Genomic DNA, 27,863 nt, shown 5'->3' with positions numbered 1-27,863 from the left:
TTTGTCTTGAAAGTATTTATTATTCAATAATTCTTTCCCCCTCTGCCCCACCCAGCCATTCTCTCATTCTACTTTTCTGATCAACCTAAAAGCTGAATACATCCTTCTTCTCTATGGAGGATGAGAATAAACACTAAGAGCAATACACTTGCTCAGGCCTTCATCAGGAACCATGTCACTGTGGGGCACTGGCCTTTAACAAACGCAGTCTTCCTAGGGCTCGATGAGGCAGTCCTTTTTCAAGGTCACTGGTGCACTCATGGAGCTGAAATGCCGCTGCCCATCTAAATACAACATGGACTCTGGAATATAAGAGAGAGAGCTCTGGAGACACGTGCAGCACCTAAGAAAATCACTGTACAAACACAAAACTACTTGGGAACACTGGGACAGCAATGAAAGTTCAAAACTGGCACCAGGCGTGTGCTGCTGGGCCAGGGAGTGCCTCGACTCCGGCCCTTTGGCTGGACCGGTCCTGACCACCAGTGGCTGCCTGCAGCTGACACTGGCCCTTCAGACAACAGCCAGGCAGGCAGAGCAGCAATGGCCACCTGAATGCCATGAGGCATCCTGGCCTTCAGGGCTGCAGAATCTCAAAAGTACAATCCCCTAAAGATATGCTCTAGGGCTGATGGGCATCAGAGTACTTCCTACAACAATTTAAAAGGAGAGAAATGTCTTTAAAAGTTCCCCTCATTAGGGACAAGCAGTCATTTGCCACTTACCTCCATATGTTCTGGGGAAAACCAAGGGCACTTCTTTTTCCGACATGAACGTGAAATGAAAGACATTGGTGGTCATATGCTCTTTATCCTGTAGAGAGGCCACCTCACTGTGTACTCTGACTTGAATGTAATTTCCCTGAGTAAAGCAAACCTAAGCGATTATGGACACCATAGTTAGTTAATTGCATTAGGAAGGGGGAAGAAAGCAGTCATAAGAGAAACAGTGGCTTTAGAATATAAAAACCTCTCTTCTAGGCCCAAATAATAAAAATTGTATTTCATCTCTCATCACACACCTACCTGCGAAGAAAGAAACAGCAATGATCCAACCTCAACAGGTTTCTGAAACATGATATCATCCACGGTGACTATAAATGGTCGGGAACCACTATTGGGAAAACACAGTACTTGGGGTCAACTGCAAAATTCAGATGATCTCTAGTTTTTTCCTGACAATCAGCTGAAACAAACTTTAAATGATCAAAGAATAAACCTAGAGAAGGAGGGAATAACCATACCAGATGGTAAGAGATGACACTGTGACCAGATCAGTACCTAAATCATCTTTTCCCTTCTGCGTATCATCACCCCTTTTTCTCAGCAGGCATTTAATGTACTAAGTGACAACATCAGAGCGAGAGCCTTCTAAAATAAAGATCAAACCCACCTGGTACCAGTGTGGCATTTATTTAAAAACACAATATGTTCCCAAACACATCCAGATGGGTCCAAAATGTTTCACAGAGTGAGGCAGTATAAACGGCTTCTCAGGAGTTAAGACTACCTTAAATCCAACTCACCCGAAGTTACAAGCAGTAGCCCATCCAAGTTCATATGCTCTCCTCATAAGGAAACCACCAAAGATTCGATTGAAAATGTTCCGCTCCTACAGGACATAAAATAAATATTAATAAATACAAGCCCTGTGATGATCTGAATCTGTAGAACAGAGGAATTCACAATGCCATAGAACAGAGGTCAGTTTGAAGGCATGTCAACTCTTAGATGAGTGTCATGAGTCCAAGCTATCCTGTTTAGAAGATTTTTCACTAAATTCCAATACCTGAGGGTGGCAAATATCCAAGCTCTTCAGTTTTGAATTCTCCATCCACACTCCATTAGGAGGCAAAACTCGACTTCGAAAACTTATAGTCCTGTACAAATGGAGATTGAGTAAACCCTGTCAATACCATGGTTTTGCTGCTGAAAAGTAAAATATTTGCAAACAATGCCCAATAATGTTCAAGCAAGTGTAGCTCTGGAGAAGGCCAAGGTTTACATGCTTTCCCAAGCAGGAATCTCACCGTCCGAACTTACTTTGGATCCAGCGTGTTAAGAAACATCTCATGTATGGTTGTCCTCTCCTCAGCAGTGGGAGCCATTTTCAGTAATGACATGGAGCTGAAGGCGACCCTTGTCCCCTTGTTCACTGGAACAGGAGACAATAAGGAGCTATGATCAGGAGGGCCACACTACAGCACTGGGTTGCCAACCGGGGCTGCCTCAGATCCTATAAACGCAGTATTTCCAGATTTTGAAAAGCCCACTGGAAATTTCACATCTATCCCAGAGAAGCCTGCTGAGGCTACATAACACTTTCAGTGATTTTTTGCTTTCAGATGGAAATCATGTCTGCTCAGTGTGAGACCACTTATAATCACCTTGACCTACAGCCCCAACCAGCAGTTATCTCATTAAGATACATTTCCCATTTCATTAAATGTGAGAAAACAAATTACTTCACTTAATATTGTATCATCAATAAAAACCGTTCAAAGTATGGACTCTGTGGACACTTTACTGGTATGAGGAGTCCATACATACTCTTAAATAATCTCCTCTGCAGTACAGTTAATGTGCTTTTTAAATTGTATCTTATTATGAACAAATTAATATACATTCTCCTTGTCTAAAGAGCTCTTCTTCCTCTGGGCTTTCAAGGGTGAGTGGATTTACAAATGCCGGCCTAAAGAGAAGAAAAGAAAAGAAAAATTTTAAGACATGCCATTACCTAATAAAAACTGAAGGTGTTCATTTTGGGTAACACTTACTGACTGCTTCACATAAGAACTCTGAACAGTTAGGGGAGTCTTCTGGTTACACACTTATCTACACACTAGAAAGTTCACAGTGTAAAAGGATATGGCTACTTGCCAAAATGTTTCACCTGGTTCTAATTATGAGGAAACAGTCAAATATAGGTTGTAGAACATTCTGTAAGACAACCTGGACTCTTGGACTCTTCAAAAATGTCAATGCCTTCCCAAGGCAATCTTCAGATTCAGTTCAATCCCTATCAAACTACCAATGGCATTTTTCACAAAACTAGAACAAAAAATTCTTAAACTTGTATGGAAACACAAAAGATCCCAAATAGCCAAAGCAATCTTGAGAAAGAAAAACAGAGCTGGAGGAATCAGGCTCCTTGACTTCAGACTATACTACAAAACTAGTCATCAAAACAGTATGGTACTGGCACAAAAACAGAAATATAGATCAATGGAACAGGATAGAAGGCCCAAAAATAAACCCATGCACTTATGGTCAATTAATCTATCACAAAGGAGGCAAAGAATATACATGGAGAAAAGACAGTCTCTTCAATAAGTGGTGCTGGGAAAACTGGACAGCTACATGTAAAAAAATGAAATTAGAACATTCTCTAACACCATACACAAAAATAAACTCAAAGTGGATTAAAGACCTAAATGTAAAACCAATACTATAAAACTCCTAGAGGAAAACATAGGCAGGATACTCTTTGACATAAATTGCAGCAATATCTTTTTGGATCTGTCTCCTAGAGTAATGGAAATAAACACAAAAATAAACAAATGGGACCTAATTAAACTTAAAAGCTTTTGCACAGCAAGGGAAACCATAAACAAAATTAAAAGATAACCCTCAGAATGGGAGAAAATATTTGCAAACGATGCAACTGACAAGGCATTAATCTCCAAAATATACAAACAGCTCATACAGCTCAATATCAAAAAAACAAACAACCCAATAAAAAATGGGCAGAAGATCTAAATAGACATTTCTCCAAAGAAGACATACAGATGGCCAAAAGGCACATGAAAAGATGCTCCACATCACTAATTATTAGAGAAATGCAAATCAAAACTACAATGAGATATCACCTCACACCAGTCAGAATGGCCATCATCAAAAAGTCTACAAATAATAAATGCTGGAGGGACTTCCTTGGTGGTCCCGTGGGTAAGACTCCAAGCTCCCAATGCAGGGGACCCAGTTTCGATCCTGGTCAGGGAACTAGAGCCCGCATGCATGCTTCAACTAAGAAGTTCGCATGCCACAACTAAAGATCACGCATGCTGCAACTAAGACCTGGTGCAGCCAAGATAAGTAAATAATAAATAAATATTTTAAAATAATAATAATAATAAATGCTGGAGAGGATGTGGAGAAAAGGGAACCCTCCTACATTGTTGGTGGGAATGTAAATTGGTACAGCCACTATGGAAAAGAGTATGGGAGTTCCTTAAAAAACTAAAAATAGAGCTACCATATTATCCAGCAATCCCACTACTCGGCATATATCTGGAGAAAACCATAATTTGAAAAGATACATGCACCCCAATGTTCATGGCAGCACTATTTACAATAGCCAAGACATGGAAGCGACCTAAATGTCCATCGGCAGATAAATGGATAAAGAAGATGTGGTACATATATACGATGGAATACTACTCAAAAAGGAATGAAACAATGCCATTTGCAGCCACATGGATGGACCTAGAGATTATCATACTAAGTAAAGTAAGCCAGACAAAGACAAATATCATACGATATCACTTATATGTGGACTCTAAAAAAAATGATACAAATGAACTTATTTACAAAACAGAAATAGACTCACAGACATAGAATACAAACTTCTGGTTACCACAGGGGAAACTGGGGGAGGGGGATAAATTGGGAGTTTGGGATTAAAATATACATGCTGCTATATATAAAATAAATAACTAATGAGGACCTACTGTATAACACAAGGAACTATACTCAATATTTTGTAATAACCTATATGGGAAAAGAATCTGAAAAAGAATATAGGTATAGATATAGATACAGATATAGATATATAACTGAATCACTTTGCTGTACACCTGAAACTAACACAACATTGTAAATCAACTATACTTCAATAAAAAATTGTAAGAAGTCAATGTCTTAAAAGACAGAAAGTGGCAGGGGGATTATTTTAAGGGGAATTATTTAAAGAAACATGATTACCGCCTATAATATATGGTCCTTAATCAGACCGTGACTCAGGGGAAAAGGTTATAAAGAATATTTTAGGGACAACTGGCAAAGTTTGAATATGAATCATATATTAGATAATATAATTGTATCACCATTAAATTTCTTGGATATAATAAAGGCACTGAGGTTATGTAGGAGAATGGCCTTATTCTTAGGAGATGCCTGCTGAATTAGGGTAAAGTCATCTCAAACTTACTTTGAAACAATTCCAGGGGTAAAAGTATATATGTTTGTATTTATTGAGAAAGGACAAGAGTAAGGCAAATGTGGTAAAATGTTAATTCGAGAATTTAGGTGAAGGGCATATGGGTGCTCATTGCATTATTCTTTCTACATTTCTGTAGATGTGAAATTTTCCAAAATAAAACACTGAGAAAGGGACAGTACTTCACTGTGGTAGAATCCAAAGGTTGGATGAAAGAAAAACGGAAACAAAAGTACAGAAATGGCAGTTTGGAAAATTAGAATGCATCAGCTGGGAGAGAAGCTTTACATAACGCCCTCAGTGCTGGAAAAGGAGCCCCAGGGCAGCCCCTAGGAGCCGCAGGTCAGCTGGAGCTGCTGAGAGGAGCTAGAGAAGATGGGTGGATTCTTTGCTAGGATCAGTCACCAAGGGGTTTTTTAAATCTTAAGTCGGGTTTCCAAGTCAGCTTTCCATGCAGCAGAAGGGATTTCTCACTGCAGACTCCTAACTCAAGTTTCTAAAACAAATTAGACTTCCCATAGGCCTCTAGACTCCATCCTGTACAAACAGCAATCCTGTAACGTTCCCCCCCCACCCCACTCCCACACACATAATTAGTTTTTCCCAGTCTGAATGCCTTGGGTGTAACTGGCATTAGGAAACCAAGAATCCAATGTAAGAGAAAAAAGATAAAGTGTTAAAGTCTGTACAGTTAAACTGGACTTGGAAATGACTATAAATTTATGAGGTTTTTTGTTTGCTTTTCAACATATATCCAAGCCCTGTCTACTGAAAAGGCCTAGAAACATGACAAACTATTAACAACGTATAGTTCTAGTACCCAGATTTTGGTGTCTAAATACCAGTTTTCCACTAAAAGGAACCTGAGGACTCCTTGGAAAAATGGCTGATTCCAGCCCTGGGGCAGGAAATATACAGGATGAGTCCAAGACATCTCATTGTACCAGAGAGCAGGAAGTTATCAAAGACTAACTAGGAAATGTCAAAATAGCTTATCACAGCAGCCAACTTAAAGGAGTTCCCACTGACCAAAGATGTTCACTCTGAGAAACAGGAAGAACAATGGCTGCAATTTATTAAAACACATTTACTATATTAAAATCCATGAACGCACAATGATACTTTTTTAAAAAGCAAAATAGTAGAAAAACTATGTCATCACTAGCTAGTAAATGTGTAAATAAAAGCAAGAATGAAACACTGATCCTAACTTTCCTTTACAAATCAAATTGCCCTAGTTGATAAGGGAAAACTCTTCTTTACAGATCTCCAGCTAATAAATATAGAAAGAAATGACAGAATTTGAGAATCATTTTACATCCCCTAATGAAAATGATAAAAGCAATGATCAGCAAAAGACATTAAAAGCACTGGAGGAAGACTGATGGGAAACTAGCTGTTCATAAGATTGGATACATTGGATACACCTTGTACTGTACTACACCTGTAGATTATTGCTGATCGTAAGAGGATAAACTGAACTACACAAGGCAAAAATTACAGTGTGCCCCTACTTGAACCCACACACTAATCTCAGCATTACTATGAGTGGGACAATCTATACCTTCTGACATGATACAATATGAGATACAGAGACATCATCACCTACGAAATGCTCTCACCAAATACGCTGAACTCAAATCTAATCAAGGTTTAGACCTAAGTTCAATTTACAGAAAATACTAGGGAAAGTGAAACAAGTTAAAAAACAAAATACCACAAGGAAGCAATGAGACAAATCCAGAAAGTGGGACACTGTAAAGAACAATCAATCTGGGCTTTCAACCAGTTAATGATATGAAAGGATAAGGGGACAGTGGGGACACACAACCATTCCAGATTAAAACAGACTGAAGAGACTGCACAATTCTATGAATATACTAAAAGCCATTAAATTGTATACTTTCAATGGATGAACTGTATGGTATGTCAATTATATCTCAATAAAGCTGTTAACAAAAAAAACAGACTTACAAGATATACAAATCAAATATAATATGTGGACCTTGTTTGGATCCTGATTTGAATAAGCCATTAAAGATATTTGGGAAAAAGTGAATATGAACTATTGGACTATATTAAAGACTTACTATTATTTTTGTTAGGTGTGCTAATGGTAATGTAGTTATTTAAGGAAATAGCCTCATTTTTAAAGCAGTGCCCTACACTGATGTATTTAGAGGTGAAATGTCATTATGTCTGGGATTTGCTTTAAAATATTATAAAGAAAATAATATACTTTAAAAAAAACAGAAGAAGAAATATGGCAAAATTTTAAAACTCTTAAGTCTAGGTGATGGTATCCTAGAAATTTATTAAAGTCTTCTCTTCAATTTTACGTATCTTTGATATTTTTCAAAATAAAGAATTAGGAAAAAACCGCAATTACCCTTTGTTTTCAGAATCACGAGCCACCATTACAAATGTCGCATCCAAAACAGGGGAAAATTCATTGTCGTGTAACTAGAGAACAAAGGAAAGAAAATGCAGATGTAAGAAATGCATTTACTGGGCTTCCCTGGTGGCGCAGTGGTTGAGAGTCCGTCTGCCGATGCAGGGGACACGGGTTCATGCCCCAGTCCAGGAAGATCCCACATGCCGCAGAGCGGCTGGGCCCGTGAGCCATGGCCGCTGAGCCTGCGCATCCGGAGCCTGCGCTCCGCAATGGGAGAGGCCACAACAGTGAGAGGCCCGCGTACTGCCAAAAAAAAAAAAAAAAAAAAAGAAAGAAAGAAAGAAATGCATTTACTGGGAAAACCTACTACAATCCTAACTGATATCACAGGCTTCGGGAGAGGCTGAAATTAGCAAAAGAGGACGAGTGCTTTCACTAACCACCATCTGCTGAGATGCCAGGCACACAACTGGGCTCTAGGGGGGAAAAGGCAGCAAGAGCAAAGAGTCTGTGGTCTAGCGGAGGAGAGAGACACCCAAAAACCCAAACAGTGCACAGGGTGAGAAGTGCTGGGATGAGCACAAACTATGGGCCTTGGAGCTGTGAGTGACTGGGACCCAAGGGCAAGGGTCACGGGGGGGACCTTGTGCATCATCATCATTTAAGCGTCCCGCATCTTGCAGAACGCTGGCTTTCTCCAGGCCTACCTGTCCTCCCAAAGGCACACACAACCAGGCGGACCTCCCATCGCTCTCCCAGACATTTCTATTTTCAGGGAACTTGAGTGTGCCAACTACCAGGATGTGTTTGTTTCCTTAGCCTGGCACAGGGGCTTCCAAGAAGGGGTAAGATCAATGAGAATTCTGTGGATTAAGCTAAATATTTACGATGCAGAGGCCATTGAGATTTTAAGGTATTTTTTTTCAGTACAGAAGTCTGTACAGAAGTACAGAAGTACAGAAGTCTGTACTTCCAGGAGAGTCATATCATCAAGTCATATCGTAACCTGAGGGTACAGTTGGTTCCATCCTCAACAAACCCACACTAGTCCTCATCACCACTACCTGTTCAGGCCGTTATGAGCCTTCCCCCTCGACTTTCAGAAGAGTCTCACCAATCTTACTATTTCCCTGTCCTGTTCAAACCTTGCAAGAGGTCTTCCTTTACCCCGGCATCTGGTCTACGCCTGCTGGCATTCTATGTAAAGCCTCCACCACAGAGCCCAGATTCCACTCTAGGTATTCACCAAACACTCCTGGCATGCCTGCATTCCTTTCTCTAGCCACAGCTAACAACTTGGAGGTCCTGAAATGTCCCATTTTGTCACCTGACCACCTCCCCTCCAGGCCTCTGCCAGATGCCTTCCTCAGGGCCGGATTCCTCAAGACACTCCTCCCCTCCCCGGCCCCAGCCCTACTCCCCAGGCAGAGTTCATCACTGCCTCCTTTGTTTGCCACCTAAGTGGAAACAAAGTCCTCTCCTGACAGTGGTTCTCAACATAAGCAAGGAAGATGTCACCCCCCGGAGGGCATCTGGAAATGTGCAGCGCTAGTGATGGCTGTCACATGAGCTGGGGGACATTACTAGCGCAGCGAGGGGTAACCAAAGAGCTAAACAGCGCACAAGGCAGGGGACGGTGCTGCAGAACAAAGAATTTTCCCACATACAATGCCAATAGTGCCCCTGTTGAGAAATAGTGCGTAATAATTTACTATATCATAATCATTTATTTATGTGTCTGTCTCCCTACTGCACCAAGAGCTCCTTGAGAACAAAGACCATTTTTATTCTCATTTGTTTCCCAGCAATTGACACAAAGACTGGCAGACAGCAGATACCAGATCAATGGCTGCCAACTGCCGACGAATGAACTGAGGCAGCTAACTACTGAGCACTACTAGAGTGTGAACTCCAAGAGAATGGAACTTTCTCTGCTTTGCTCACTGCTGTACACCGAGCACAGATGGGGCACTCCATAAATCACTGCTAAGTCAACGTTAAATGAACGCCGTCAGGAAGTGGCCGAGGTGACTCACACCCGGATCCTGTTGTTGAGGCGCACATAGTCGAGTGGAAGAAAGATGTTCATACAGCTCTGCAGGGCAGAGGACAGCAGGTACCAGGAGAGGAGGTCAGAGGGAAGGAGGCGTGGGGAAGGAACAGGTACTATGAGCTGAAAAGATCAGGGAAGGTTTCGAGCATGAAGTGACCCAGAAGCACAGGTGGAATATGGATATGCAGAGCCAGAGCGCAAGGAATCCCGGCAAAGGGAGAAGTGTGCACGAGGAGGCTCATCCGCTCACCTACTGTTTACGTCCCAGTGTATTACAATGAACATCCACTAGTGCTGAGCACCGGGGATGCAAGGTGAATAACTCTCTGCTCTTAGGACGCTCAAGGTCTCCAGCTGTGCGCTCCAAGAAGGTGTGTGAACGGTAAATTGGAGGGAATACAGCTGCAAAGGTAGGTTGGTGCTAGTTTATGGAGCACCTTCGATCCTAACTAGTCAAAGCAATTTAGACTTTGATCCACAGATAATGGTCACGGAAGGGTTTTGAGAAGGGAAGAGACGTGATTGAAGATCGGCTTTGGAAGATCTATCTGGAAGAAATGTGTAAAATTAACAGAGAGAGAACAGATGAGAGGCAGGCAGAGTAATTAAAAGATAGCTAAAGTACTCACACAAGAGGCAGTGAGGGCTTGAATGAAACACAGAGGCCAAGGAGAAGGGGAAGAAAGGACTCTGGTGAGTAGCTGTGGGTGATGACTCCGCAAGACTTGGCAAAAGGCTGCACAGGAAAGGGAAAAAAAATTAAAGCTTTCACAAAGGTTTGGAGCTGGGAGAAATGGGAGGGTGGCAAAGGGGAAACCGGAGGAGGGTCAGGATCGGAAAGGAAGCTGATGCACTCAGTTTGGAACACACTGGACTTGAGGTAGCGAGAGCACACTCGGAAGAGAGATCTAACAGGAACCCCAAAAGGCAGGTCTGACGGTCAAGCCTAGAAGAGATCTGGGACCACCTCCATAGTAATGACGATAAAGTAATATAATTGCCAACATTTGATTAGTGGTTTCTGTGATAACAAAACAGGATCTCAGAGAAGGCAAGAAATTTGCCCACAGTCACATGGCTAATAAGCAGCAGAGCTGGGATTTGAACTTACATTTCAGCCAAACCAGAGGCAGGGTACCTATTGCCAAGCTCCCTCTCTGGAATAAAGGATCACTCAAGCCGTGAGTTATTAATCAAAATGGCCAATGAGAAATGCAAATTTAAAACAAATGTCTGTACTTCTCTGGCACTGATTTTCACTGGCTCTCTCTTCCCAATAATTCCTGTATCTCTTTTTCAACCTATTTGTCCAAGATTCCTTAGAAAGCAGGTCTTATGCCAGGAATCCACTGTGCATCAACCATGAAGATTAAAAAAGGGTGCGAACAGGGTTTCCCTGGTGGCACAGCGGTTGAGAGTCCGCCTGCCAATGCAGGGGACACGGGTTCGTGCCCCGGTCTGGGAAGATCCCACATGCCACGGAGTGGCTGGGCCCGTGAGCCGTGGCTGCTGAGCCTGCGTGTCCGGAGCCTGTGTTCCACAACAGGAGAGGCCACAACAGTGAGAGGCCCGCGTACCGCAAAAAAAAAAAAAAAAAAAAAAGGTGCAAACAAATCAGAGCAGCATCCCCAACAACTTTACAATATTTGCTTTAAAAGCAGTATTACTGTCAGTTACAGCAACATGGAAGTTAAAAAATTCAACTGTTTACATACAGCATCAAATAAAAAACTACTTACCTATTTTGACAAATAACTTTAATTACTGCAGAGCAACCTTCAGGCTTTTTCCAAAACATGAAATGCTTCATAATTCCATAATAGAAAAAAATGTATCTGAATGACAGATCCACTGAATACCCTGACATAACTGAATAAGTCACTCTTAAGTAAGTTTTCACAATGAAATCTTGAACATACTCTGAATTATTTGATTTCTGTACTATTATCCTCTTTGAGGTACTTTTTCTTGACAAATTTCTTCATTTCTTTATAATAGCTATTCTGAGTTTTGCTCATTAGAGAGGCTGTTCCTAACTGCTGTAGTAATCTCAGTGACTGTTATGGGTTGAACTGTGTCCCCCAACAAGATATGTTGACGTCCTAACCCGCAGTACCTGTGCACGTGACTTTATTTGGACATAGGGTTGCTGCAGATGTAATCAGGTAAGATGAAGTCACACTGGAGTAGGTGGGCTCTTAATCCAGTATCACTGATGTCCTTATAAGAAGAGAAGAGGACTCCCCTGGTGGCGCAGTGGTTAAGAATCCGCCTGCCAATGCAGGGGACGTGGTTTCGATTCCTGGTTCAGGAAGATCCCACATGCCGCAGAGCAACTAAGCCTGTGCGCCACAACTACTGAGCCTGTGCTCTAGAGCCCGCAAGCCACAGCTACTGAGCCCGTGCACTCTAGGGGCCCACATGCCACACCTACTGAGTCCACATGCTGCAACTACTGAAGCCCGCACGCCTAGAGCCCATGCTCTGCAACAAGAGAAGCCACCACAATGAGAAGCCCACGCACTGCAACAAAGAGTAGCTCCCCACTCGCCCCAACTAGAGAAAGCCCACATGCAGCAACAAAGACCCAACGCAGCCAATAAATAAATAAAAGAAGAGAAGAGACACGAACACACAAGAGAAAAATGCTATGTGATGAAGAAGGAAGAGATTGAAGTGTTACAACTACAAGCCAAGGAATGCCAAAGGGCCAGCAAACCACTAGAAGCTAGGAAGAAAGCACAGAAGACTTCTCCCCTACAAGTTTTAGATAGAGCATGGTCCTACTGAGACCTTGATTTTGGATTTCTAGCCTCCCAATTGTTAAGACAATTAATTTATGTTGTTTTAAGCCACATGGTTTGTGGTACTTTGCTACAGCTGCCCTAGGAAACTAACAGTCACCAATCCCATTCATGCTTAACAGAACTCAGACTGTAGGGAAATTCTCTGGGGCAAAACTAGAAACAAGTACCTTAACATGGAGCCTCATATGATTTCAAAGTAATAAACAGTAAGCATAAACACCAAATTACATGTCAGTCTTTGTCCAGGAGGAGGATATTAATAACACACCATCTGTATGACGTGAACTTGAATTGTTTTTCTATAAATGGGTGAACTATATATCTGTCTATGGATAGACAGGTGAATAAGCTTTTCTTTCACTGAGACTAGCTGGTTGTATTGGAACAAGGGGGCAGTCTTCGGGCGCAGACACACCTGGAACATATGCATCTTCACTTCCATGGACGTCTTCCCAACCCAACTAACATGGCCACTGAACTTGATGTCCTGTTCTGGGCTTAAGCTCTTCTTACACATATCTACAAAACAGAAAAATCAACCTGAGCCCAAACCATACTCCAATGTTCTATACTGTAAAAGGACAATTTCATTTGAAATTTTGGCAAATTCCACTATATTTCCTTTTTGTCTTCAAAACTAAAAATAATTTTTCAAAAATAATTTTTGAGAAATTAGATAATGCAAAGAATATAAAAAATAAAACTGGAATCATGCAAAACTCTTCTACCCAAAGATAATTATAATAAATATCTTGGTATATTGCAATCAAGACATTTTCATATGCACATATATACATAAAAATTCCCCCATAAAAGGAAAACATTTCCTCTAATCTCAATAATATTTTGTAATTACTAAAAATTCTAAGTATGTCTAGAAAATAATATCACTTACCAATCCTGTCCACCAGGGCTGTAACTATCGATAAAGGAGACATCCTAGCCGAATGAATTTTGTTGTGCATGTAGCAAATAAGAACTGTAGGAAAATAGAAGAGAACCAAATAAAGGAAAAGCAAATTTATTTTTTAACATTCACAATTTACTCCCTGAAATCCATAAAAAGTCTTACCTGGTTTTGAAGACCCAATCCTCCATATTCCACTAGTGGTCTTTTCCTAGAACCAAAGACTTTTTTATACATTGAAGAGATCTGGGAATCCTCTACTCTGACTGTTCAATTTTAGATTTGGTGAGGAAACTGAAGCCCAAAGCTCAGGCCTGCCAAGTGGCTTATTACCACTCAACAGAGACACGGTGCCTAAATCAGAAAAAGACCCCAGCACTTGAGTCTGACAGCATCAGACATCTTCAAAAAAGAGAAACAAATCACAAGGGCTCGGCTACCTGTTTTCCTCTTGACTCTTTCTTAATCATGAAGCTATTATTTGGCTCAGAGTTCTCCCTCCTTCCCTGTATCACCCTCAGCTCCTACACCACCCTGTCGTTACCTGTCTTTCCATACTTTAACAAGCATTTAAAGGTGCGAAGCTGGTTCTATGTATCTTACAAATATCAACTCATTTAAAATTGTACTGTACTTCTTTATAGTGGTCTCCCTGCTTGCCCTATGATTCATTCAAATTTGTATCATCGGGACTTCCCTGGTGGCATAGTGGTTAAGCATCCTCCTGCCAAAGCAGGGGACATGGGTTCGAGCCCTGGTCTGGGAAGATCCCACATGCCACGGAGCAACTAAGCCCATGCGCCACAACTACTGAGCCTGCGCTCTAGAGCCTGTGAGCCACAACTACTGAGCCTGCGTGCCACAACTACTGAAGCCCACACGCCTAGAGCCCATGCTCCTCAACAAAGACAAGCCACCCCAATGGGAAGCCCGCACACCTCAACAAAGAGTAGCCCCCACTCCCCGCAACTAGAGGAAGCCCGTGTGCAGCAACGAAGACCCAATGCAGCCAAAAATAAAAGAATAAATAAATTTATTAAAAACAAATTTTTTATCATCAACCCTCAGGACAGGGTCTGTGCTCAATAAATATTTGTTGAGTAACAATAAACCCTTTCATCCATGCACCTGCTAAAGGATGTACTGGGGGGATGAGGGGCGAAAGGCAAGAAACTCCATTCAAAAAACTTGTGGTACCCAGAAAAGATATCCTAAGTGTTTGACCTTCCACAGCATTAGTGGAAGTGAAGGCAAGAGAAAAGATCCAAGAGCTAAGAAGAAGGCAGGCTTGACAAGCCTTGAATTAACTCAGGTTTCTAACTTGCACGAGTGAAGATGGTGTACCATTCACTGAGAAAGAGAATACAGCACAGGAACAGCAGAATGGACTGTTTTCAACAAGTTGAATTTGAGACATCCACGGCACATCCAAACGAAGATGGCCAGTAGGCAGGAGGACAAACTGGTCTGCAACTCACAAAGCAGGCCAGGAAATGTAGCTTCTTAAGTATTCCACATGCTGAGAGCAACTGAAGCACTGGGATTGAAGATTATTTACAGAGAAAGTGCAGACACCAACAACAAAAAGGGCAGCAGACAAAACCCTGAAGATAAGCGACATTTAAAGGATCAACAGAGAAAGAGGAATCTACAAAGGAGACTGGGAAGTAGCAGCCTGAGAGGCAGGAGGAAATGTCACCAAAGCCCAGGGGTGAGTTCGACATCACGAGGAGCTTCAAAGGCGTCAGGTAAACCCTGAGAAGCACCCATGAGATCACACAGTAAAGGGGACAACGGCATGGAGGAGCAGAAGCCAGAACACAAAGTTAGCTCTAAAGTGACAGAGAAAGAAAACTGGAGAGTGTTATACGGGAAGGAGATTTTATCTATTTTTCATTGTAAGATGCAAGAGCCTTGAATATGTTTAGAAGTTAAGGGAAAAGTGAGGTTGAGAAAAGGCTTGAGATATAAGGGAGATATCTTCAGGGTACGTGATAAGGCAAGTTCCTTGAAGAAACGGAAGGAATAGAATCAAGTGAACAGGTGAAAGGGACTGGCCATCAACAGGAGGTGATGAAGAAAAACAGGGTAGTGGCAGGGGAGTTTGTATATATAGGGACACCTAAGTAAACCGAAGTCAAGTGAGTGTGTGTGTGTGTGTTTGTGTGTGTGTGTGTGTGATTCTTTTTTAAAAGGCCAGTAAGAATTTTAAAGCAGGTTTATTTAATCTGAAGAAAAATATAGCTAGCCGTGAGCCTAACAATGGATTGTGTCTCTATTTTAAAGATTATTAGAGCCTTTTTTTTTAAACCCTTTCCCAACATTTCAGTCCAAAAGCCATTACGTAGGAGCAAGCAAGACAGACAGCCCAGAGTCGGGTGCTGAAGCCCAAGAGAGGTCAGGAAGATACGCAGGGAGGCAGCGAGAGCGATGGCCCAGCATGCCGCAGCCCGAGCACAATGAGGAGGGGGACCTGGGATGGAGCAGAATCCCACTGAGGTGAGGGGAGCATCCATGCGGGTTTCCGGGTGGCGGCGATATGAAATTGGCTACATACGGGGGAACTGATCAAATAAGTAAATGTACTACAGATAATGGAGCCAGCTGGAGAAGGGAATTACAAATATGAAAAGGGAGGAATTAAGAATGAACCTGTGGTTGAATCAGAATTGGAACTATCAGTATGAACCCAGGGTTCCGAAAGATAGACAGACAGACAGACAGGTAGGTAGATAGGTAAGGAGGGAGAGACAGGGAGGGAGGAAGGAAGGGAGGGAGGGAGAGAGGAAGGAAGGAAGGAATACACATACAGGCAGGCAGGTATAGATGTAAATGTACATGTACGTGCATATATTCCCCAGCTCATCCACTGAAAGCACAGAGGAATAGTGATACCCCAGCAACAATGACAACTCCCAGCACCCAGATCTTGGTTTCTAAATATCATTCTCCATTAAAAAGAATCAGGGCTCCTCAGAGATTTGGCTGATTCCAGGACTAGGGCAGGGAAAGTACAAATGAGCCTAGAAATGATGCACCAGAAAGTGAGGAAGTGCTCAAAGAATGATGGGGACACAGACAAAAAAAAAATCCACAGAAGCCAGCGTGAAGAATAAAGGGCAGTCCTGGGACAAGTTGAGCATCAAAACTGATGATAGTAATATATTACAATCCATTCAGTAAAATAGGAATCCCTGAGTCCATACTGATTTTAAAGTAATTGATAAAAGTCTAATGAAAAATGGGATATTTACAAGGTCTCAAAGTACCTCCCTTCAAGGTACTTATTAATTACAAAGGGGAAAAGAGTAACTTTACAGCAAAGAAGCCTGGCAGACACCACCTTCATCAAGGAATCAAAGTTAACATCACAGTAATGGGACAAATTAGAATTATGCACTACCTGCTAAGATGCAATAAAAACACAGCATTCCTTCTGTGGACACTCCTGCCAAAGATGCAAGTCCCAAATCTAACTTTGGGGAAGCATCAAACATACCCGAATTGAGAGAAATTCCACAAAAGAACTGGCCCATAACCTTCAAAAGTATCAAGGTCATTAAAGTCAGTGAAGGACTGAGGAACTATCCCTGACACAACAACTAAATGCAACATGTGATTCAGAACTGGATCCAGAACTGGATCCTTCTGCTATAAAGGACCTCTGGCCAAAGTTGAATAGGGTCTGAGGATTAGACTGTCTAAATATCAGTGTTAATTTATTGATTTTGAGGGTTATATTGTGGTTATGAAGGAGAATGTCCTTGTTTGTAGGAAATACACGTGAAAATATTTGGGGGTGATGTGCATCGTGTCAGCAACATACTCACACGATTCAGGGAAGAACAACTCCTTGTACTCTGCAACTTTTCGGTAAATTTAATTAAATAATTATAACAACTCAGAAGTAGGAGATGCCCTTCTTTTTCTGCTCGTTTAGAATATCTTCATCTGTGCAAGTTAAAGAATAAAAAGACCCTTTCCAGGTAAACTGGGACGAAGTGAGAGAGTGGCATGGACATACACTACCAAATGTAAAATAGCTAGGGAGAAGCAGCCGCATAGCACAGGGAGATCAGCTTCGTGCTTTGTGACTATCTAGAGGGGTGGGATAGGGAGGGTGGGAGGGAGGGAGACACAAGAGGGAAGAGATATGGGAACATATGTATATGTATAACTGATTCACTTTGTTATAAAGCAGAAACTAACACACCATTGTAAAGCAATTATACTCCAATAAAGATGTTAAAAAAAAGACCCTTTCCAGCCAGAGGATTCAATGTATTACTGTAAGTACCAGTTTAAAAATACTAAAATATCAGTACCTCCTAAGCTGTCAAGATCCTCAAGAATCCTGCCAAACCTGCGAAATAAAGAAAACTGTGATGAAATGAAAATCATAATGATCACCCTTTAAAAAATAACACTATGGGGTGATAAATATCTACCAAAATTGATTATGGTGATGGTAGCACAACTCTCTAAATATATGAAAAACCAGAGAATCACACACTTTAAATAAGTGAACAGTATGATGTGTGAATTATATCTCAAAGTTGTAATAAAGAAAGGAATAAAATAAAAACAAATGACACAAACAGAAATAGTGCCGTGTTACCTTACAGTGTTTTGAACAGTCAAGTATTTCTCTCGTAATTCAGGCTGACTGCCCAAAGGTAAGAGAACTTCAATGTAACTGTCTTTCATTCTCCTAGGTGGCAGTCCTTTCTGTGACGTAGCCAAAAAACTATGAAGTAATTTTCTTTCCTCCATTGCTTTCACGTGGTCTCTGAAAAGAAAGGACACAAGCTTCATAAAACATAGGACAGTGCTATCCCCCAACTCCAGTGACATACAGGTCAGTCAGACACCACCAAAAGAGGAAATAGCAGGTCTGGACCTACCTCATCTCCTTTTCCTTCCTTCCCTTCCTACCTGCCACTTGGTGAAATCAAAAATTTCTGTTAAAATTTCTCAGGCTAGTAGATAAGAAAAATACACTTATAAGTGATATAGATATATCCAAACGAACTATATATTCACCCTCATCAAAAAGTGTAGTCAGGGGGCCTCCCTGGTGGCGCAGTGGTTGAGAGTCCGCCTGCCGATGCAGGGGATACGGGTTCGTGCCCCGGTCTGGGAGGATCCCATATGCCGCGGAGCGGCTGGGCCCGTGAGCCATGGCCGCTGGGCCTGCGCATCCGGAGCCTGTGCTCCGCAACGGGAGAGGCCACAACAGTGAGAGGCCCGCATACTGCAAAAAGAAAAAAAAAAAAAAAAAAAAGTGTAGTCAGGGCTTCCCTGGTGGTGCAGTGGTTGAGAGTCCGCCTGCCAATGCAGGGGATGCGGGTTCATGCCCCGGTCCAGGAGGCTCCCACATGCCGCGGAGCGGCTGGGCCCGTGAGCCATGGCCGCTGAGCCTGCGTGTCCGGAGCCTGTGCTCCGCAGCGGGAGAGGCCGCAACAGTGAGAGGCCCGCGTATGGCAAAAAAAAAAAAAAAAAGTGTATTCAAGAATAGAATCTTTGAAATGAAATTTAAAATACAGAAATGGACATAATAGAGTGTAAATATATGTACGTATATATATATATATATATATATATATATATATAATATATATATATCTGCACTAAAGAACAACATAGCCACTGAACTCCATATTCCCATTTCTCACCTTGACAAGTCTCGTATCCTCTGTGCCCCAGCTCTCTCTCTCTCTGCCTTCAATTTCAGGAAGGAGAGACAGAGGAGGGAAAATGGAGTATATCCAAAAGAAGTTTGGAAGGCAGAGCAAAAGGTAAAGAGGAACAGAATATGAAAAGGAGACAGGGAAGAAAAAGAAGAGACGATTAAGGTGGAAGAAAAGAGAGAGACAAGGGGATAGGGAACTAAAATGTTGACAATATCACTTTTTCTAAGCTTTACTTATGAAGTATTATTGCCAGAAAAGTGTAGCCTACAAAAATATAGGGAGGGAACTGACAAACAAGTTAAATGGCACCAGGTAAATCCAGAATGTGGAATATTTAACAAGACACATGGCTTGGTCTCTTTAAAATCAAGCTCATGGGGAAAAAAAAAGGAGGGAGGGATAACTATTATTCTAGATTAGGGGAGACTAAAGAGTCATAACCACGAAATGCAGTAATGCAATTGTTTACCGGATCTTGATTTTTTTTTAAAAAGCTATAAAAGATATGTGGGGAACAATTGAGGAATTCTGAATATGGGTAAATAATATGCTATTAGGGAATTACTGTCAATTTCATTATGTAAGAGAATACCTTATTTGTTGGAGATGCACGACTGCTGATTTTGTTACATAGGAAAATATATTTATTTATTAGAGATGTGTTGGAATATAACTGGAGCTGAAGTGTCACGATACCTTTATAGTTTAGCCAGTATATGTATATTGACAAATCTGGAAAAACATTCATAAGTATCCAATTCAGATAGTGGGAACAAAGGTATTTATTTCTTCTACTTTTCAGAAAATTGAAATTTTTCAAATAAAGAGATAAGAAGAAGTCATTAGATAATTTTTATACCAAATAGATTATTATTGTTATTATGCTTTTTCTTTTTATCTCATTTTAGCCTCAAAATTCTATGCACCAAGAGGGATATTATCCTATTTTAAGCAGGGAAATACTAAGAGAAAAGAGAAAGATTGTATGGGAGGCCTGGTTAATTGTGACCTGACAATAAGCAGTAATCAGGGTGCATGAAATAGAAAAACCAGGAAACTTGGGTTCAAGTCCCAAACCTGATACTCAATCACTCAATGTCTGAGTTTCAATCTCATCACGTGCAAAAAAAGAACAGGAACATATGTCATAAACACATCACAAGTTTCACTGAGAATCAGTGAGGTAATACTGCGGAATGCACTTTGAAAAATGCAGAGTATGTGTAAATTACATGATTTTATGACAACAAAGCATCAACTGATGAGTATGTTGGAATGTTGATCTTCTCCCCCAAGTAAAAAAACCTCTCAACCCATTTCTGAACAAAGGGTTCCCCCCATTCCTACAGTGGGACCATCAACTGAGCCTAAACACTGCCTAGCACACCACTTAGGGATAGAAGAACGAATAAACACAGAGCACATACCTCCAGTTTGTGGATGCTCCTACTATCTCCCGCAACTTATCTCGAACTGAAACAAAAATAAAGAGGTCATTCCATGAAACAAAGAAAGTGAGAAATGGATTATGGCAACAAGCTCAAGAACTATGAAAAGCGATTCATGCACTCAAAAGCTTCAAAGATCCATGAATTTCCATTTAATGCCACAAAGCAAACAGCTCAGGGAAGGGATCAGGCCTCTGCTTCCCGAAAACTTGAAACAACTATTGTCTCCTTAGTGCAGAAAAGAATATCCTTGTGTCAATCACTGGGATTTATACAAACAAGCAAAAAAGGATAACTCCAATTATTCATCTGCTGGGGCTGTATCAGTGTTGGTAGGAGTCCCTTTATGATGGAGATATTATGAACAGAATCCCTGCCTATCTTCTTATAGGCAGCGGGACTAAGACTAATATCAAAATTTGAGTCTCACTCTAATTGATTTCTCATATATGTATACTACCCTAAATGTTAGAAAAGTTGAGGCAAGAAAAATGAAGCAAAAAAGGAAAGGCAAAAAAAAAGCAATTTAAGTTTAGTTAATGCCCATTGCCCAAAAGTGCAAGAATGAATTAGTGAGAAAAAAAATTTAAGCACTTATAAAAAAATTGATACTGATTACCACACACACCATGATTCACATGTATTGGTGAACATGCTATATGGATAAAGGGGAAATAAATTAGATAAGCAGTAGTAAGTCAATACTAAAAAATAAATCTATAGGATTTTAAATAATGTTTTGAGTTCATGTGTTTTTTTCCTATCATTTTAAAATACATATTCTGGTTACAGAAAATTAACTATAGCAATCCTTGGTCCTTCAACAACGAAATATTTGATCAAAACCAAATATGGTTAGATGAACATACATCTTAATTTTCATGAAAAAGTGGTTGATTTTTCTATCAATTGTTATAGGGAATTCCCTGGTGGTCCAGTGGTTAGGACTTGGCACTTTCACTGCCAGGGCCAGGGTTCAATCCCTGGTCAAGGAGCTTAGATCCTGCAAGCCACGGCCAAAGGAAAAAAAAAAAAACACCCACAATTGTTATATACCATAAATTAGGTGCAAACTCTAATTACAATGAAATCATAGAGTAGTACTGTACCAAAAATATCCATTAGTAAATTAGTCTTACTTCTGATTTTTTTTCCTCCTGAGTTCCTTGAATAAAAGAATGGACAGAAAGTATCCCAAGTAGTACACAGACTACTGATGCTCAGTGACATAAAATGATTATTACTAGTTTATATTCAGTGTAAGAAGAAAGGCAAGTGTTGAGGGCCAAGAAACAAAGCAGAATTTTAAATTATATATATACATATATATTTATTTGGACCCTTTAAACAAGTCCCAGTTTTCATTATAATGAATATTCCTACATTGACAAAGACATCCATAGTTTGCATATGGATTAGTTACTGAAATTAACTTCAATTAACAGGGTCCCTCTAACAAAATTATAGACTAGGAGCGTTTTGTTGGTACAACTGAAGGACCTGTCTCTTGCTTATGCATTAGATCTCTTTTTTCCATGCCTTCCACTTCAGTACCTACACAAAGGAAGCAGAAATCATTTAACTAAAAGAGCTCAATCCCCAAGGCTCCCAGGAACCAAAGCTCAAGTACTGTATGTGATTTCTACCCCAAGCTATCCTGGTCATTTTCTAAGTGAGAAGTTTATGAAAGATCTACCTTTAGTATGCCTCATTTGCCCTAAACTGTCTATCTACATGCTTCGTAAATAAAGCAGGGTTGTCCCCCCACATAGGCCTAAAAGGTAAACACCCATGCTTGCCTTCATGAATGTGGAAGACTCTCTGTTTCTCGGGATTCTGAGATCCTTGAGTCAGTCCTCTGCTGGGAGCAAGCAGCCCTTTGCTCAGGGTACAAAGCCTACAAAACAAGATGAAACACGCTTCAAGAAGGTTCCATGACTTCTTCCCTGGCAACCCCAAAGACCTGTGCCTCCTCCAGAGCACTCAGCCATCCCTCACCCTTAGTAAATACTGTCTTATAGGGTCTTTACATGTTTCGCAAGTGTATGTATATTTGCGTACGAGGCTACTCCGTAAATCATCTCTCCAATCATAGTAAACATTTCTTGAGAGCAGAGACCAATTAGGTAATGATCTACAAAATAAATAAAAGATATCAACCAGGTTTAATGGATTTATTCTTATTAGGTTCAGAAGGCCAGAATCAAGTTGGTAAACAGCTGAGTAAACGAATTATGAACATTTATTTTGTTATTGTCATACCATACTTCCTCAATAAATAAGCTAAACCCAATTATAAGTCAATCAACTTTGAAAACAGAATTAACCCTTTCCAGGATTACTCAGAGAGTATTTATTGGACCTAGGCAGAAATTTCCTACTCCCCAATGGAATAAAGTCAAAGCTATTTACCCCAATGTGCCAAAACTGTTCTCCCAAAATAAGTTGTTTAACTTGATTCTGGCTCACTATTGCTTAACTGTTGACTCCTAACCACACACTATCCTATCAGGGATAACACACGTGTAGTATCAGGGACTGACAAACTGATCTGTTGAGAGCACAGTGGAAGAAGGCAAGGCATTGAAAAGGTTGAGAACCCCAGATACTCTTACTCATTCTAGCTCAAGTGACTAGTAAATTCTTACTACCTAATGCCAGGTCCAATGATGACTAACCTATTTTTAAAAAGCATATTTTAAATTTTCTTTAGAGCCCAAATTTACTATAGATTTCTCTTCTGAATTACAGCATACAGGAAGAGTCTCTGAGTAAAAATATTTGGTAAAATCTCCATGTAGTTTTGATACTTGTCCTACTAGAACAAATCCTGGTCCTTTCACCAAGTCAACTACTCTAACTGCAAAGAACACAAAAATAGCAGCACATGCTCACTGGCTAATTCAACTCCTTAGCCAGCCACTCATCACACTGGCCCTGATACAATCCCTGCTGGTTCACTAGACTGGAATGCTTCCTAAAGCGTTTGGGGTTTTGGTTTTGTGTTTATTCTCCAATCACACAGCTAACAAGCCTCTATCTTACATAGTTGTGGTTTATTTTTTCACAATAAATTTTCCATTTATGTACTTTTATATGTGAATTAATATTTCAGTCTTCTTGTTCTTGACCTTCTAATTTGCATTTTCTCAGAACATGAGTTAAACTTTTTTCTTTTTCACTATTTCATTTTATGTATTTTCTGTAGGTTCAAATCCCTCACTGAAGGAAACAAGAGCATGTGGTCCTTCCTTCTGCCTTCTCAGAAACTATCGTTGTGTAACTGAATATATCAGGTTTTAAAAAGCACACTGGAAAAAGCTAAAATCTTCCATTGCTACTATTAGCTGAAAGAGCAAAAAAATCATGCCCTCGATACATTAATTAGCAATAATAATAGTTGCAGTAGATGATCCCAATATAAGAAATGAGATCTGACTCTGAATGGCTAAATACTGTGAATACTCATCACAAACTAATAGGAGCTGTAAAACTGATCTCACCTATTTGGGTAAATACACATATATACAAGCATTTCTGTTTTGTTCCTCAAGAAGCAGCATTTTCTGAAAAGTGATGAAAACCATCCCATCCTGCCTGAGTGAAAAACAGTGTAGTATACAGAGGTTAAGAGCCTGACCATGGGGACTCCCCTGGTGGCACAGTGGTTAAGAATCCACCTGCCAATGCAGGGCACACAGGTTTGAGCCCTGGTCCGGGAAGATCCCACCGCAACAAAGAGTAGCCCCCTCTCACAGCAACTAAAGAAAGCCTGTGTGCAGCAATGAAGACCCAACGCAGCCAAAAAAAAATACTTAAAAAACTCTATTCCAGAAAGGCATGCTTCTCCAAAGCCTCCCCTAAAAGTCAAAAATGACCAGAAATTTGGAAATAAGCCAGGCACTATAATGGACCATCTCTGAATGGAGACTCAAACGGAGATAGTAAAGAGGGAGTTGCTGAATACAGAGAAACACTTCGGCCAAATTATTTGGAAAACTGTGGTCCTGCAGCCCTGTTGGTTGCGTACTGCCATAATAAATTTGAAAACATATCCCTGTAACACAGCAAAGGCCTAATGTGAGTGCTTTTTAAAAAATCATTGATTAGGGCTTCCCTGGTGGCGCAGTGGTTGAGAGTCCGCCTGCCAATGCAGGGGACGCGGGTTCGTGCCCCGGTCCGGGAAGATCCCACATGCCGCGGAGCGGTTGGGCCTGTGAGCCATGGCCGCTGAGCCTGCGCGTCCGGAGCCTGTGCTCCGCAATGGGAGAGGCCACAACAGTGAGAGCCCCACGTACCGCAAAAAAAAAAAAAAAAAAAAAAAAATCATTGATTAGGGCTTCCCTGGTGGCACAGTGGTTGGGAATCCGCCTGCCAATGCAGGGGACACGGGTTCGAGCCCTGGTCCGGGAAGATCCCAAATGCCACGGAGCAACTAAGCCCGTGCGCCACAACTACTGAGCCTGTGCTCTAGAGCCTGCATGCCACAACTACTGAAGCCCGTGAGCCGCAACTACTGGGCCCGCGAGCCACAACTACTGAAGCCCGCACGCCTAAAGCCAGTGCTCCGCAACAAGAGAAGCCACCGCAATGAGAAGCCCGCGCACCGCAACGAAGAGTAGCCCCTGCTCGCTGCAACTAGAGAAAACCCGCGCACAGCAACGAAGCCCCAATGCAGCCAAAAATAAATACATAAATTTATTTAAAATATATATATATTACTGGTATATAAATTTCTATTCTCTTGTGAACATTCGGCTGATTGTAACTTTTCACTACAATTTGATATAATCCCTACTGATAATCAAATGAAACCTGTGGACCCTCGTGCCCAGTAGTTGTTGGGGGGGAATACATTTTTATTGATACACAAAATGGTATATACTATTTCAGATGGTTCACAGACCACTCCCTTTTGACACCCCCATGGGCCCCTAGACTTAAAACATTGTGATTCAGACCAACCTCCTGAAAAAACTTGAGGCCGAAAGGAATTAGATGACTTTTCCCCTGCCAGTCAACTGGCACACTGGATAGAGCCCAGCTCTTCTAATCCGTCCCCACCTCATACACACCATACATGTAAGGAAACTGCTCTTCTCACAATCTCAGGCTACTTCCCTTTATGTATGCAACACTGAGGTGGAGGGAGCAGGGGAATGGTTCAATCACTGCTTAACACCTCAGTACCTCAGGGTTAATGGCTTATTCCCTGAGAAGCCCTCAGGAGTTTTACCTACAGCAAATCCCTAGGCCTTTAGAAGAAACTGTCAAGAGGCCTCTACAGTCAGGCCCTAGGACTCCATGATTTTCAACCTTTCCAGTAAAAGGAGACCACGGAGCCCAACCTCTCCATGGCTAGCCAAGGGAGTCACAAAAGTCGCACGAAGGTGTGAACGTAAGTGTCTTGGCTGTTCTGGGTTCCAAGCTTAGGGTGGGTGTCCGGGAAGAGTTTTCAGTACAAAAACAGGCAGTGCCACTCATATGCCCTCCACTCTGGGGAAATGCCTCAATTTAGAGACTAAACAAATTCAGATGACTCTTTTGTGAGTTGGGGGAAAAAAGAAGTACAAAGATTGCCCACCAGTCAAATAACCTAATCATGTCAGACAGTCTGTATTCATTTATGTACTCTTTCTCTCTCTAGACACTAATGGAGTACCTGCTTAAGATTCAACAGGACTCAAAGGAAATGAGCCACAGGTTTATAAGGAGTTCAGGGCAAAGACAGAGGACTTCCAAACTGGGGGGGAGGAGAGACCAAGGAAGGTTTCCTGGGAGAAGACACATGAACCAAACCCTGGAGCTTGTAGAAGGCCTGTCACATCATGTCCAATGCAAGCTAAAGCCAACTGTGGCTCTTCTTGTAATGACCTTCAACCCATCTTCAAACAGTATAACGAAGTAAATAAGACAATAAGAGAGACAGAGAGACGCAGAGAACCTTTTTCAACTGAGAGCAAGGTCCACAGGGACAATGAGAGAGATCCAGGGCCCCCAAGAGAACTGCTGGGGATCACTGTCACTCGGAACCACTGTGGGCCACACCAGGGGGGGCTGGCATACCTATAGCGGGATGAATTCAGAAGCTGCAACAGGGGTGAGCCCCCTGGGACCCAACCAGGCAGAAAGAACTTGGAACAGCCGGAGTGCTCCGGTGAAGGAGGTTGGGGGAGAGCCAGACATGCCCTGGAGTCTAAAGCCCTACGCCTTAACTGGACAAGCTGGGATGATGACTTACACAAAAAGGCATCCTCCTTGTCAAAGGGGCCCAATCAAAGCCACTCCCCCTCCTAGCCTTACCGGCCTTGCCGCTCAGTAAAAGTAAAGTGCAATCAGCACCAGGGGCCCTGGTCACACAGTCCTGAGGTCCAGCAAGCCCAAAAGGTGCCCTGCAATCTCTACCCACACTTAAGTCAGAGTCCAAGTCAGTCAAGCACTCAACCTTTAAAACGCTCTGCAAAGGAGGGCAGAGGACCGGAAAAGGAACGTGCAACCCTAAGTACTAGCTTTCTGACAAGGGGCTAACTCCAAACCACCCCCCTGATGAGCAAAGAGATAGGAATTTCAGGGAACGCCCAACTTCCTCCCTTAAAGTGCCGCTTCGCTTTTAACATCAAACTCCGGGCCGGAATACGCGAAGGTGAGGGGTGGGGGGCGCGGGGCCCCACCCTAGGCCGGCGGGGTCGCGGTAGGCGGCCGCCCTTCCCCACCCGGCCCTATTTTCTGCCCAAAAGCCCCGGCACTAGTTCCGCCCTCCGCAGCCCGCTCCTTCCGCCCGGACCAGCAAGCGGCGCGGAGGGCGGGCGTGGGCGCCCCCCGGTCCGCGCCCCGCCAGGCCCCCGGCTACCTACCGCAGCGCCGCCCGCCTCATGGCGCTTGCCCGCCGCCGTGCACGTGACCACAGACCCGGGCCCGGCGCGCCGGTAGGCGGAGGGAAGTTGAGGCAATGGAAGGCGGGAGAGGGAGAGCGATCGCGGATGCCGGACTAGACCTTGCTCCCCAGGACCGCACCCTGGCAGCACGGCCGTGGGCGGGGGCGGGGCCTCGTTGCCCGGGGGCGGGGCCACGCTGCGCTTGAAGGCCCACTCTTTGGCGAGAAGCTGGAGTTAGTCTCTCTCCTCCATTGTTGATTAAATGCATCAGGCGGCACCGCTGGGGTGTGATAGAGGCTAGGTAGCCGCGTCCTTGGAGCTTGTCTCCGTTATCCCGCTTCGCTGAAGGCTGCGCGACCTTCACCCCCAAGCTCCGGCTCCCGGTCGGCCTTTAGCTGCACGTTGGAATCTTCTGGGCAGCTTTCCAAAATACCGATGCCTGGGCCCCACCCTATGGAGATTCTAAAT

At 42.3% G+C, this 27,863-nt stretch overlaps 1 protein-coding gene across 4 annotated transcripts; it reads right to left on the bottom strand.

Annotated features, from left to right (window-relative positions):
• ACOT9 (acyl-CoA thioesterase 9) lies at positions 1 to 27,593 on the bottom strand. 4 transcript variants are annotated; one of them, XM_081221631.1, is made up of 16 exons: positions 27,375 to 27,593; positions 22,320 to 22,417; positions 21,149 to 21,175; positions 20,500 to 20,545; positions 17,998 to 18,168; positions 17,705 to 17,742; positions 13,368 to 13,451; positions 12,888 to 12,991; positions 7,607 to 7,680; positions 2,624 to 2,691; positions 2,043 to 2,154; positions 1,789 to 1,879; positions 1,526 to 1,611; positions 1,026 to 1,113; positions 726 to 876; positions 1 to 302 (listed from the first exon to the last, which is right to left on the bottom strand). In XM_081221631.1, exons 1-16 carry the CDS (start codon positions 27,392 to 27,394, stop codon positions 214 to 216), a joined length of 1,347 nt encoding a protein of 448 aa, XP_081077757.1. In that variant the 5' UTR covers positions 27,395 to 27,593; the 3' UTR covers positions 1 to 213. The 4 variants fall into 4 exon arrangements, with proteins under 4 accessions (XP_081077757.1, XP_081077760.1, XP_081077758.1 ...); XM_081221634.1 differs by lacking the exon at positions 27,375 to 27,593 and adding an exon at positions 26,587 to 26,607; XM_081221632.1 differs by lacking the exon at positions 21,149 to 21,175 and having other exon boundaries at positions 27,375 to 27,591.
• Positions 27,594 to 27,863: the final 270 nt, after the last annotated feature.

The sequence above is a fragment of the Mesoplodon bidens genome, assembly GCF_964165515.1.
Source record: "Mesoplodon bidens genome assembly, chromosome: X".
Lineage (NCBI taxonomy): Eukaryota > Metazoa > Chordata > Mammalia > Artiodactyla > Ziphiidae > Mesoplodon > Mesoplodon bidens.
Note: the sequence above shows the minus strand (reverse complement) of the source record. Positions and strands in the feature narration are given on the sequence as shown.